General features: G+C 39.9%; 1 protein-coding gene across 1 annotated transcript in view; it reads right to left on the minus strand.

Annotated features, from left to right (window-relative positions):
* Positions 1 to 14,400, minus strand: part of PCBP3 (poly(rC) binding protein 3) — a 65,083-nt gene extending 50,683 nt beyond the window's left edge. The window contains exons 1-3 of the mRNA XM_015825429.1: positions 14,323 to 14,400; positions 11,319 to 11,342; positions 8,999 to 9,031 (exon numbers count right to left, since the gene is read on the minus strand). Coding sequence (XP_015680915.1) covers positions 8,999 to 9,031; positions 11,319 to 11,342; positions 14,323 to 14,391 — 126 coding nt within the window. The 5' untranslated portion in view covers positions 14,392 to 14,400. The remainder of the gene's footprint in view (positions 1 to 8,998; positions 9,032 to 11,318; positions 11,343 to 14,322) is intronic.
* Between the last annotated feature and the right edge of the window lie 678 nt (positions 14,401 to 15,078).

Below are 15,078 nucleotides of genomic sequence, written 5' to 3' on the forward strand. Positions count from 1 at the left end.
ACTTGGCTTTTTCAGCAAGCGGGACTGACCTAGGGTGAATTTTTAAATAGGGACAATTTTAATGATTTTAAACAAGACACAGCTACAAATATTTGGTTTTTAATTGGCTTTTATAGGGAAATGTTTTGTGTTGTTTTTAATATGCTGTGAGCCGCCCTGAGTCCCATGGGGGAGAAGGGCGGCATATAAGTTAGAGTTAAATAAATAAATAAATAAAAATATCTTAGAACCCTCTGAAGTCAAAGTGATAGGGCCCCAGCAACAGTCTTTGGGGACTCAGGTATGGACCGTTGAACCAAATGCTGTGTCTCTCACTGCCAAAATTCCTAAACAGCTGGTGGGCCCCTCTCCAATGGTGCCAGTACAAGTGGAAGGTATTTATACGAGGGCCCTCTTGAATTCGGGTGCACAAGTGACATTATTATATCGGGATTTTTATGATAGGCACCTGACACATATACCCATATAGAAGTTGGGCAATTTGAAGATTTGGGGTATTGGAACCGAGAGGTTCTCATATGAGGGGTACCTGCCCATACAGCTAACATTTGGACCCTCTGTTGCTGGGTATATAGAGATTTTTGACAGCTTGGCCATAGTGTGTACCCGCCCCCCAGGAGCTAGTCAGGGCTCATTGATTATGGGGATGAATACCAACTTAGTTAGGCGTTTGCTCACCCCGATTGTCCCAATAGGAAACGGTTATAGGGGATGTGCATCCCGCACTGCAGACAGCATACCGACATTTGATGCGGGAGCAACAGGCCCTGGCAGAGGGGGTGGGGCGATTGTGGAAATTAGATTGAGCGAACAGGATACTACAACCAGGGGAGGTGGCATGCTTGTGGGCCTCTGTTAGATTAGACTGGGAACAGCCAGGCCCTTACCTCATCCTTGAATCCAATCCTAGAAGGCAGAATGCCGGAGTGGTGGTAATTCCAGAGGTAGTCTCTACAAAGGCCAGAGGACAGATTTCAGTTGGAGTCCAGAATATTACAAACCTCCCTGTGAGGTTGAGAGATCAGATGTTGTTGGGACAGGTGAGCCCAGCCACCCCAACTGTGCCTCCTGATACTAGGGAAAAAACTGAGGGTGAGGTTTTAACAGATCAGTTCTATCATAAGAACATGCAGCTTTCCCAAGAGTGGCGAGAGAGGGCTAGAGACCATCTTTGGAGGTGGCAACCCCTGTTCTCAAAAGATGAGTTTGACGTGGGCTGTTCTAGGAGCGCTCAACATGTAAACCGTTTGCAGGAAGATAAGCCCTTTCGAGAGAGATCCCTGTGGATTCCCTTGAGTGACTTAAATGATCTTAGAGAGCATTTAGCGGAGTTGAAGAGGACTGGGATCATCAGAGAATTTCAAAGTCCTTATGCCTCCCCCATAGTGGTGGTCCGGAAGAAGAATGGATTCTTGAGAATGTGTATAGACTATCGCACTCTTAATCGGAGGACCATTCCAGATCAGTACACAACCCCTCGAATAGAGGATGCTTTGCAATGTTTATCAGGGGCAAAGTGGTTTAGTGTGCTGGATTTAAGGAGTGGCTATCTTCAGATTCCCATGCATCCAGAAGATAGAGAGAAAACTGTTTTCATCTGTCTCTTGGGGTTTTATGAATTCAGTTGAATGCCTCAAGGGTTATCAGGGCCCCCGGTGATCTTTCAGAGGCTTATGGAGCAGACTGTGAGGGACATGAACTTGATAGAGGTGTTAGTCTACCTAGATGATATTATTGTCTTTGGTGAGACTCTTGAACAGCATGAGGAGCGTTTGGAGAAGGTATTGACAAGGCTCTATGAGGAAGGGTTGAAGCTGTCATTGGAGAAATGTCAATTTTACCAACTATCTGTTATATATTTGGGTCATGTTGTTTCTGCAGAAGGGGTATCAACTGACCCCGCCAAACTTGTGGCCATTGTTTCCTGGCTTAAACCCCAAAATGTGGCCAAACTGCGATCATTTTGGGGGTTCTGTTCATACTATCAGAGGTTTGTTGAAGGGTTTGCAAAGATAGCTCATCCTCTTAATGATTTGTTAAAGAATGAAGAGGTAGAAGATGCACCTGGTCGTCGGAATCAGGCCCATCAAAATAAGGGACCCAGGAAGTCTCAGGAATCTATTCAGGCAGAGTGGACTGGGCAGTGTGAGCAAGCCTTTGACAAGCTGAAATGGAGGCTTACAAATGCCCGTCTTGGCTTATGCAGATCATAACTGGCCGTATGAACTACATGTTGATGCTAGTTGGAATGCTCTTGGGGGGGGTATTGTATCAGGAGCATGACAAGCATCTGAAGCCCATTGCATACATCAGCAGGGGACTAATTGTAGCTGAAAAGAATTATCCCACCCATAAGCTGGAATTTTTGGCACAAGTGGGTGGTAGTAGATAAATTAAAGGACTACCTATATGGGGCAGAGTTCGAGGTTAAGACAGACAAAACCCACTCACGTACCTGCTCACAAATGCCAAACTCGATGCCATGGGGCATCAGTGGCTAGCTGCCCTTTCCGGATTCAGGTTTAGCCTGAGGTACCATCCGGGTGTGAGGAACAGGAATGTAGATGCCCTGTCGAGGAGACTTCATGATCAGGGGGTACATGTTGGAGAATGGGTCCAACTGACCTCTGATGGTATTCAAGCATTGTATCAGGGGCTCGAGCACCGAGTTTGAGGAGCAATTGGGGCAGAGGCGGTAGGAGTCACTAATGCAGGTGTTCCTAAATTGTATTGTAACCCCATTCAAGTTAGAGGGGAGGGTATATTTGGTCTGACTAAGAAAGATTTGAAAAGAGATCAGGCAGAAGACCCTTTGTGGCCTGTCTGAAAGAGCTTTGAAAAGTGGTCAGCGAGAGGTTTTACTTACTGACCCATCGAGTGTTGTATAAGGAGTGGGACCGCTTACAGCTCCGGAATGGTATGGTTTATCAGAAAGGCCTTTCTGATGGGCCTGAAGAGAAGTGGCAACTCTTGCTCCCAGAAAAGCATAGGGAGGCAGTGTTGACTGCGCTACATGACAAACATGGACATCTGGGGCCAGAGAAGAACTTTAAGCTAGTGAGGGACCGGTTTTATTGGCCTTGTATGAAGACAGAGGTTGGGGACTATTGTCGATCCTGTCTGCATTGTATCCAAAGAAAGACCTTACCTTCCAGGGCTGCACTGATGGGCCATCTGCAAAGCTATGGGCCCCTGGATCTAGTTTGCATCAACTTTCTCTGCCTGGAACTGGATACAAGTGGACGAGGAAATGTATTGGCTGTGACTGATCATTTCACTCATTATGCACAAGTCTTCCCAACAAAGGATCAGCATGCCACTATGGTAGCCAAAGTACTTGTAGAGAAGTTCTTTGTACACTATGGGCTATCTCAGTGCATACATTCCAACCAAAGTAGAGATTTATAAAGCAGGCTTGTCAAACAACTATTGGACATACTGGGCATTCAAAAGTCACGCACTACCCCTTATTACCCACAAGGAGACCCACAGTCTGAGAGGTTCAATCGTACCCTTCCTGATATGCTGGGGACGCTGACCGCAAAACAGAAGCAACATTGGACACAATATATTTCTACCGTTGTACACGCATATAATAGCATGAAAAATGATGCTACTGAGTATTCTCCATATCGACTGATGTTTGACAGGGAGGCTTGACTGCCAGTAGATATAGCATTTGGCATTTCAATGGATGAGACCTCATTTAGGTCACATTGTAATTATATAGACAGGTTGAGGAGGAATTTGAAGATGACATATGAAAGAGCTTTGGTCATTACAGGGGTTTGAGAAATAAGAGGAACTATGACCTGAAGGTGAGAGTTCAGGATCTGCAACCTAGCAATCAGGTATTACTGAGAAATCTGGGCCTCCCTGGGAAGCATAAACTGGCAGATCGATGGGTTCTCAGCTATACATTGTCAGTGAGAAGTTACAGGAATTGCCAGTATATCGGATTCGACCAGAAGGGAGCTCAGGGCCATTGAAAGCATGGCATTGAAATCATTTATTGCCTTTAAACAAGGCAATACAAGTCTCTCAGCCAGCTGTTGCAAAAGCAACTGAACCTTGCTCAACAGGGAGAAGATCAGAGACTTGAGCACAACCCGATCCACCCGTGGAAGGAGGAGGACTCTGAAGAAGAAGAGGGTTGTATGGGTTGGTTGCGGTCATTGGAAGACATTGGAGCCACTCCCCCTGTATTAGATACTGAGGTGGGGCTTGAACAGCTTAGACCAGATGCCCCTGAGTCTGTACTTAAAGCTTGGGAATGGGGAGAAGCTCTCAGAGAACCTGAGGTGGATGAGCAGTCTGGGGAGCTGCCGGGACAGGAGAAAGTGCCATTAGTTTCAGAGGCCCCAGGGCTAGAGGAGTCTATAGAGATAGGCCCAGTTATTCCTGCTCCAGAACTGCCAGAATTAGAGAATGGGCCTCCAGCCCCGGAGATCTTTGGGGGTAGAAAGTTATGGGAGGAAGACCCTCGCATTATTGCCGAGCTCAAAGTACAGAGATCAAGACGGGTGATACACCTAATTAGAAGATTGTCATATGATGCTCTGGGCCACAGCACAGAAGAAGTGATACTCACTGCTAGATGAAATTCTGATTTACCTCCGGACACCTGAGATTCCCGGTAATGGTTTTTTAATTCTTTGGGGGACCAAAGAATATTTGGGTGGGGGGAGTGTGTAGTGAGAATGGGGTCAGTGAGAGGTTTTGCGGGAGCCCTGCCAATCCAGCAGGGAAATGAGGCGGCAGGGCGTGGTCTGAGGAGGGAAGAAAAAGGAGGAGGAAACTGACAGAGAAAAAAAGAAGAAGGAAGGTGGCGGGTTTGGGACGTTGGGAGTTGGTTCAGTGAAGAATTAGCCAGGCAAAGAGAGAAAGTAAGAGAGTGGGGCTTTGTGTCCTTTTTCCTTGTTTTTTTTTTTGTTGCAGGAAAGCCGGACACAGAGAGAGAGTGTGTGTGTGTGTGGGGGGGAAGTGAAGCCTTTTACTGTTTTTTCATTGCGGGGAAGCTGGATGGAGAGAAAGAGAGGGAGAGAGAGGGGGGTATGTGAAGCCTTTTACTGGTTTTTTTTCGTTGCGGGCAAGCCAGACGAAGGGAAATAGAGAGGGTAGGTCAGGGAAGTTTTATTTGTTCCCTTTGCTGGAGCAAGCTGGGTAGAGGCAAAGGGGGCAGAGAAGGGGAGGATTACATGGAGTGAGACGAGGAGAGTGGAGAAGGGAGGTCTCTGCAAGTTCCAGAGAGAGATTGACCACCTTCACACCACGCAAGCTGCTGTTACCAGGGGCTGACTACCATTGACTTACGCAAGCTGTTGTTACCAGGACTGATTACCATTGTCATATACAAGTTGCTGTTACCAGGGACTGACTATCATCACCCCTTGTAAGCTGTGACTGCCTGAGATTGACCATCATTATTCCATGTGAGCTACTGCCGAGCGAGATCGACCATTGTCGCCTCGTGTGAGTGTCTGCCAACCGTGACTGAGCATCACCACACTAGGTGCCTCTGTTAATCAGAGGTGCCAAAGTGAGAGTCCCCTTGGACCGGCAGCCAGGTCAAGAGAAGGCCGGGGGGGGCGGATTTCAGTGGTTCCTACAGGGGTGGCGGTACACTAATATCTATATATCTATATATCTATATCTATATCTATATATCTGTCCTTAATATCATTAAAAATGTGAATCCTGGGCATACACATGTCAATAAAAATATAGAAAAATGAACACCAGGATAAAAATAAGCAGGACCGTTTAATATAAACAAGCCTGAAAGTAAAATAGTTACTGAGCTTTCGTCAGCCAAACTACTGACGTCATCTATCTATCTATCTATCTATCTATCTATCTATCTATCTATCTATCTATCTATCTATCTATCTATCATCTATCTATCTATCTATCTATCTATCTATCTATCTATCTATCTATCTCTATCTCTATCTCTATCTCTATCTCTATCTCTATATCTATATCTATAACTATCTCTCTCTCTCTCTCTCTCTCTGTATCTCTCTCTCTGTATCTCTCTCTCTCTCTCTCTCTCTCTCTCTCTCTCTATCTATCTATCTATCTATCTATCTAAATAAAAGAAAATATAGTATACTCAGACTTCAATAAGACATTAGATAAAGTAGACCATAGATATTTTGGAAAAATCTGGGCTAGACGGTCCCATTACCAAATGGATCCATAGTTAAATGAACAACCATAGCTAAAGGTAATCATTAATGGATCTATGTCCACATGGAGGGTGGTATGCAATAGGGCACCTCAGGTTCTGTCCTGAGCCTGTACTATTCAACACTTGATAAATGACTTAGATGAAGGAATAGAAGGGAAGCCCATAAAATTTTCAGATAACACAAAGCTAGGAGGGAGGATTGTTAATACATCTGAAAACAGGCTCAAAATTCAAAAGGATCTTGACAAACAGAACATTCTGCCCTATCCATTGAAATGTTGTTTTATGTAAGGTTCTGCACTTAGACTAAATACACACACAAGTACAAGATAGGTGATACTTGGTCTAACAATAATACTTGCCAGAAAGATCTGGGGGTTATGGTAGACCACAGAGAAAGGGTGTGCCAGTAACGTGCTGCAGACACCAAAAATACAAATGCAGTTTTAGGCTGCATTAGTACATCTATGGTATCAAGATGGTAGACAGTGATAGTATTGCTCTATGCTGCACTGGTCAGACCACACCTTTAATATTGTGTCCAGTTCTGGTAGCCACAATACAAACAGGATGTTGAGGAACTGGAAAGAGTGCAGAACAACAAAAATGGTGAGGGACTAAACCCCATGAAGAAATATTAAAGTGATCCTATAAAGAGTGGTCTATATTTAGCTTAAAGAAGAGAAAACTAAGGGGAGACATGATAGCAGTATTCTGATATATAAAGGGATGTCACCGGGAAGAGACAGTAGATTTATTCTCCCTGGCATCTGAGGAAAAGGTAAGAATCAGTAAATGGAAATGTTACACTGCGAGATCCAAACCTGAACTAAGACAAAATTTCCTGACTATGAATAAAAAAAAAATTAATAAAATAAAAATGGAACAGCCTGTCTCCTGAAGTTGTAGATGCTCTATCAGTGGATGTTTTCAAGAAAAAAACACTGGATAGCCATTTGTCCAAAATGAAATGAGGAATCATAGAATCATAGGGCTGGAAGGGACCTTGGAGCTCTTCTAGACCAACTTCCTTCCCAAGGCAGGACAAATGGTTGTCCAATCTTTTCTTGAAAACCTCCAGCGATGGAGCCCACAACTCCAGGAAGCAAGCTATTCCATTGATTGATCATTCTCACTGTCATAAGGAAGTTCCTCCTTATTTCCAGGTTGAATCTCCCTTTGACAAGCTTCCACCCATTGCTTCTTGTCCTGTCCTAGGGGCTATAGAGAATAGATCAATGCTTTTTCCCCTGTGATAGCCCTTCACGTATTGGAAGACTGGTATCATATCTCCCCTGAGCCTTGTCTTCATTAGGCTAAACATTCCTAGTTCCCTTAACCTTATGATTTAGCCTCCAGATCTCTTATCATCTTTGTTGCTCTTCTCTGCACTCTTTCTAGGGGCTCAGCATCTTTTTTGTATTATGGTGACCAGAACTGGATACTGTATTCAAAGTGTGACCTTACCTGTACAGTATAGAGTGGTACTATCACTTCTCATGATCTTGATGCTACCCCTCAGTTGATATATCCTAGAACCATGTTGGCTTTTGGCAGCTGCAGCACACTACTGGCTCATACTTAAACGGTGAGCAACTAGGGCATTTAGATCAGGGCTTTTCAACCTTTTCACCCATTGTACCACTTTTAGGATATGGCAATATCTGAGTACCACCAGTCGCCTAGCAAGGTGTCAAAAACTTGATGACCCCCCCCCCAAAAAAGGAAAAAAATGATGAAGTACAGGTAGTCCTTGACTTACAACAGTTCGTTTAGTGACTGTTCGAAGTTACAATGGCACTGAAAAAAGTGCCCCCCAAGCCACAGCTGAGCAAGACACCTGCCTGCCCGCCCGGCGGCGCTCTTCTCCTGTCTGAGGTTTTCATTGTTGTGAGCATTTCTGTTGAGGATTGGCAGTGGGGGTGGGGTGGGGGGTGTTTGGTTTTTATTCCCCCCTGTCTGCTGGGTGGTTGCAGCACATTTTGGTCACTTCACATGACCCTGGTACACTGTGACCATCATAAATATGAATCAGTTGCCAAGCATCTGAATGTAAATCACAAGACCCTGGAGATGCTGCAACATTCCAGCTGATTGGCGCTTCTTCTGGGCTCAGCGGAAGCGCCAGGATCAGCACCAAGCTCCAGCTGGAGCCTGGCGCTGATCCTGGCGCTTCCACTGAGCCCTGACAGCCCCGAAGAAGCACTGATCCTGGTGCTTCCGCTGAGCCCTGACAGCCCTGCAGCTCCAGCCGTCTCTCGCTCAGGCTTGTGTGGTGCTGTCACTGGTTCAGCTCATTCCTCTCCCCCGCTACCACTTTTCTAGGATGGTCGCATACCACCTGCCAGGTGCCAATGTACCACAGGTGGTACCCGTACCACTGGTTGAAAAGCCCTGATCTAACATAAACCACACAGGATCTAACTCAGGTTGCAGCCAAACAACAATGTATAATTAGCCTTAGATTACGACTTCTTTTGACCTATGAAAAGAACTCTGTTCAGGCATTTAGAAATTCAGAACAGCTTGGGCAGATTTGATCAACTTCTTAATATCTATATAGGAAAAATTACAGAGCAGGATCCAGGTTTTCTCTAGTAGTTCAAAATGTTTATGTGTACTTTTGTCATAGAGAAGCTAATCTTCTTTCAATGCTAAAGAATGTGACTAATGAACACCCCCCCCCCCACTGGTCAACAAATTTCAAGCCTTCCCGTCTCTATTTTTATGTTATCTGTGAATTGCTGCTTCTGGAACTGTTACATTTATTCCAATATTATTTTATAGAATGATAATGATGCTCACCTCCTCACGCATCTTTTTTACTGTCTCTCCTTTCTGCAACAACAACATGAAAAGAAACAGTTGTAAGAACAAACTAAAATGTCATAATAATATACAGATTTTTATCTTTTGCATGGTAACTAGGTAATACTGTTAAGCACTGCCCAATCAGTAAAGTTGTATTTTGGAAGCAAGGTAGGGTTTTGAGAAATTAGACTGAATATGAAAATCTTGAAACTCATAATACTGAATATGCATAATTTATAATCTATTATCTGATTCAGAATTCAAAATCTGTATGATTAAAGGAATGCAAAACTTGTATACAATTATAGTGATGGAATAGTGAGCATTTAGATGAAAATGGATATTAAGTTCACCCTGAACTTTATCTTTAGAGAGAACTAATTTAAAGTATTTTAATCACTGATTTTATCACTGCAGTGATGATTGCTAAAATGATTATCTCCTTTTCTCCAAAATGCTGGAAATTGAATGAACAATTTGATCTTTTTTCCCATTCACAGTAGCAATGTTGCAAAGCTCAACAATTTTGGAAATTAATTCATTGTAGAAAGGAACAAATCTTTAAAGTCATAATCCTGTTTCAATCTGAAATATTTTTATTAGACTTCACCAAACCATACTTTCCTTCAAAATACATAGAATTGGCATTATACATGGTAATGGTCGCATTATATGCTTTTTATTGCAAAATAAATCTCCAACTTTATGGAAGAATGGTTAAACTGTGGGAATATTCTTTGATATTTTGAATAAGTTCATATTTAAAAGTAAACCTTATGCACATTTCAATCTTATTTTGGAAACTATTTCTGGAATACAGTTCTGTAAATGGAATTGTGCCATATCCTGCAAGAGGGTTTAGAGTTGTTATTTCAATCCAACATACAGTTTACAGATTATTTACAGAATTCTTTCAATGTACTTCTTTTCTCTTATTGACTTGTGTTAAACAAATATTTTTACAATTCAAAAGAGACATGTTTTGACTAGAAATTGAGTATGAAATGTCCTAGAGTACTCTAAGTTGTTAATTAGTATATTAGCCAAATGACATTTTAGAACTCCTGTTCAAGAGTTTTTGATTATCTGCCATCCATATTTTATTGCTTATATTGCATTTTTTCCATTGCTATATTTTCTATTGTTTTTGTTTTTGCATATTATTTGGTTAGTGATGATTGAAGCCATACAAAGTAGGTTTTAGTTCACAGAAAAATAGGCATCAATTTTATCTGTTTTATTATGAACCCAGATGCAATCTCTTTTGTTTTAATGAAGAGATATGTATATAAAATTTTCCTGAAATAACCTTTAGTAAAATCTCTTTCTCTCTCTCCAACTATATGATCTCCTGTGGTGTAATAGTAATAAATCAGTATATGAATATTTGAAGACCATTTCATTGTTGAGATAAATAAATATATAATTTTTATTTGCAAGATACTCTGAAACTATAGCTTTATAATGACTATTTATATATATTGTTTGACAGTAACAGGACATTAGCTTTATTAGATTAGCTGCGTCTCAGAATTCCATTATATTTGTTGTGAAATACAATGCTTTTTATTTTCAATGAAAATAAATGTTAATTATATTTTGTTCTGGGATCCTTCTAACTGGTGACAGACCAGGAACAATAACAGATTGATTGATGCAAAACCTGACTTATATCAAAGGAAATTGAGTAACAGAAGTATTTTCAAACATTGGTTAATTAGTGTGAATATTTAACTGGTGTAAATGTTATATTCAATTGAGCCTGATTCCTAGGGACCTCATGTACATACCTATTTAGTTTATTTGGAGAGTGAGCTAGGAAAATTTCCTTGATAGAAGTATTTCCTCAAAATGTTTTCAAATCAATCTCCTATATGCAATTATTCATATTGTTCCAGGCTTTTCTACAATTATCGACCCTTTGTTTATTATAGATATGCTCTCACCATTTCATAAGATCCAATCTGAGTATCTGCATTTTCCTCCCACATTTCATCTAAGTGAATGCAGATGTTCTTGATTAGTCTCTATTGCCTTCTGCTATTAATAAGAAACCCGATTGGCAAATAACTCAGTGGAGAAAGCCGAAGTTTACATTTAGGGAAAAGGAAGATGGCTAAATACATAGGTTTCTATTTGACCAATTATAGCTCTCATGCTCTAATTATACAGCTCTTATTCTCTCAAGAACTAGCTAGGAAGGAAGAAGAAGAGAAGGCAAAATCTTGAGCCTCCTGCTGATCGCCTCCCACATGCATAGCTCTGCCCGCAGAGAACATGTATGAGCATTCAAATGTACAGTACATCACATTACCTTCCCAATGATGCTTCCAACTTCCTGTTGGAAAGAAAATGACAAGAAAGTAAGAATGTAAAAGCTTTAATTATCAGTAAATGTTATTTATTTTGCTTATGGTATTTATTAATTTTCAATCCCAATTGCATGGGTACTCAGTGAAAAATAAACAATTTCTTTATTAGCAAAAATATAATGCAATGAAGAACCCCACATTGGTGGGGTTCCAAAGATTTTAGGACGGCCAGTGTCCCCCTGCCCTGATAGTCTTTCTTGGACAGCCAGTTCTTGCTGTTGTGACTGCATAGCCATATTTGGAATTAAATAAAAAGTTATTACTGCATATTAATGTTGGCTAGGTAAAACCTAAAATGAAAAACTACATTGGATATTAAAAGAGAACCTTTGACATCAATTAAATGCTACTTATGTCAGTAGTTATTTGTTCTTCTTTTATGACACATTCCCTCCCCACTCTACTAAAACAAGGTTTACATATCTGTACTTTGTTAGTAGATAAGGAGAAAAAGAATTTTACCATGTAGCTTTCTCCCTCCCCCATTCAAGCCAAACACTTTAAAAAATTGAACAGCCAGGCCAAAACAACAACTCCAACCCTAACAACAACCCTGTCCAGAATTTATTACACTGGGTTTACACCATTGCCTCTATTTACAGTAAAATATGATGCATGCATTAACAGGTTTATGGCAAACAGGAATGTTAATGAACCCACTATGTCACAGTTTGGCAATCTGAGTTTCATGGACTTGCTTTAATTCTCCTAACATTTGGCATTCCACTTTTTGAAAGCTTTTAATAAGAAAAAAAAACGGGAAGCTAACATATTGTGAAGCAAAACACTAGCTTCTAGTATCATTTTAATTTTCCCTGGACTTCCTGTTTATTACAAAGGATTGTCCATATTGATGAATGGTGATCAGAGCAGTGTTTATACAGAGGAACTCAGGTGTGTTGGCAGTCTGTCCAAACATATTTTGATGCTTTATATCTTGCTTGATATTACTGTATTCAGAAATCTTGCCTGCCTGGAGGGAGAAAAAGAGAAGAACTGCCAGGAACAAAAGGCTTTTACTCCTTTTGCCTGGTATCTTCATGCATAATTGAAGAGAGCTGGCTGCGTATCTCCATCTCCTTTACTTGGAGAAGTTCCTGCAAGAAGTACCAAAATCATACTTGCTTTTTCAAATAATTGCTTATTTATTTATTTAACTCATCTCATGGCAGTGACTCTGGGTAGCATACAATGCCTAACCCAAACAATCCAGAAGAACTATTTCTTTGCCAACCAGAATTACTTATTTGAGATGGGCAGCCATAGAAATTGAATAAATTAATAAATAAATCCAATGAAAAATGTTTGAGGTTGCACAAATCATAGTATTCACAGGAAAAAAACCAAATTAAACAATTGGCTGGCAGAATTTGCTCCACCTCCCAGCCCAAATGCTTGGGAGAAGAGCCAGATCTTTAAAGCCTTACAAAAGGCTAAATGAAATCATCCTTGCAAATAAATACAAAATGGTGAACTAGCCAATCTAATCCCCAAAATAACCCAATCATAAAACCTATTTTTTCCATGTTAAATTCATAGCATTGTTCCTAGTTAGTTGTTCACATAATCAAGTCCTTGTGATCTTACTTAATATAATCTCTTTCTAATCTGTTGCTTAAACTCCCATTTTCAGAATCAGAACCTTTATGTTTTCCTTGATTCAACTGCAGGTCAAAGAAAGACCCAAAACAATGGTTTCAGATCAATGGTTTGAATAGATATATACAATTTTTTATAATTTTTGAGATAATGCTACATAAGATCTCATGCTAGTTGTAACAATTGGTTGTCTAACCAATATTTTAGGACTTCCAGAACTTTCAATAAAAGAATAAATCTCAGTTAGGGCTTTAAGTACCAGAGTACTTTCATGAACCCCTCAGAAAACATCAACTCTTTTTAACTCTCTGTTAACAGCAACCTAGTTTTGCATTTCTCTGTTTTAGTCTACTCCTGTTGTATTGCACATGTCAGTTTTTTCTCCCAGACTTATATGGAACATATGTCTGGAATCTAGCTATAATCCATCTCAGTGAGGATCTTACAGAGATAAGTTCCTCTGCTTTGTTTCTATGCCTTAGCTTGCTGACTTAATGTGTCCCTTCTTTAAAGGGATATCTTAAGATGGGGAAGATTCACTTTGATTAGTCACTTCAGTATGAGAATGGGGGCTTTGGTGCATGTAAAAGTTTAGGACTTCAAAGATAGGGACATCAGTTTATACTCAGGGAAATATTCTCCGTATATGAAGACATGCTTAACTTTCGAGAACAAGAGGTTTTGAGAAAACAAGAGAGAATATAAACATTCAGAATCAATTTGTTGCACTTATATGTTGAACATTTTTGTTAGCAGTTAATGCTAAGTGTTTTTACATGATTTATTACTTATTTCATCTTATTTCACTACTTCATTACTAACTTTAGTACAGATAGTATTCAAACATTATAATGCTTCTTCGCCCTTTCTGTGTCCAATACTGGATATAATCTGGACATCATTACTGGTGAAGACTATTAATAATTTGTCCCAAATGACAGTTATTAGAAACCTATGCACATTTTAAAGAATGTGAGCATATAGTTATGTGGGTCTCAATAGTACAGTATAAAAATTAAGAATTTCACCTGCAGAAATCTAAAAGTCAAGAATAAAGAAAAATGTTTTCTGAAACATCAAATTGGGATCAATCCAATTTACAATCTGTGAATCTCCCGCAGGATACAATTTAAGGGCTGTTCTGACAATTCTAGGACCATATCTGTAATATTTGCTTCCCAATGAAAGAATATTCCACATTTAGGAATCATGCATTACATGCGTTTTTCAGGGAATAAAAATATGGCATACATGTACAGTTTTTGGATTTACATATAAACAATGTCAGCCTTCATTACTATACTTGAATTAGAAATAATGACATGAAAACACTTCAGTACTGCTCACCTTTCCATGCATCAATAATCTGATGGTGAGAGTTACATTCAGACCACCTTCAGAGACTTTAGATTCCATATTCTTGGAATATTGGATGATGTAGAAAGTTTGGAGACTCAAAGAAATAAAGATATATCTCCACAGGAGATTGCCTGCCAGCGAAAAAACAAATGCTCTTTTTGTAGGATAAACGTCTAATAAAAATAAATCAAAAACAAACATTTGCTGTCACTCAGCACATTAGCTACAGCTTCAAGTCTAAGAGTGAGGATAAAGTTCTATTCAGCAATCTAAACACAATGCTGACATCATGTGAACTTCAGTTAGGCTCTCCTTATTCAGCAGTTGCATCAATAAACCCTCCTCAACACAGAGGCCACTTGGACCTCTTTTGATACATACATACATACATACATACATACATACATACAATACGTATATATACTAACTATATATATATATATATATATATATATATATATATATATATATATATAAATAACATTAAAAATAGAAGATCGATTCCTGGGTATGAACATATTTTTAAAAGACAACAAAGTGATTTATTATTTATTATTTATTAATTTAATTTATACCCCGCCCTTCTCCTCATGGGACTCAGGGCGGCTAACAGCCTCATAAAAACTACAATACAAATACAATAATTAAAAGCCGAATTAAAAAGAAATATTTAAACAGGCCGATCATTAAAATTGTCCTTAAAAATCCCCTAAAAAACCCCGCTAAAATTCCCTAGGCCAGACC

Source organism: Protobothrops mucrosquamatus, unplaced genomic scaffold, assembly GCF_001527695.2.
Source record: "Protobothrops mucrosquamatus isolate PMUCROS unplaced genomic scaffold, P.Mucros_1.0 scaffold_199, whole genome shotgun sequence".
NCBI classification, from domain to species: Eukaryota; Metazoa; Chordata; class Lepidosauria; order Squamata; family Viperidae; genus Protobothrops; species Protobothrops mucrosquamatus.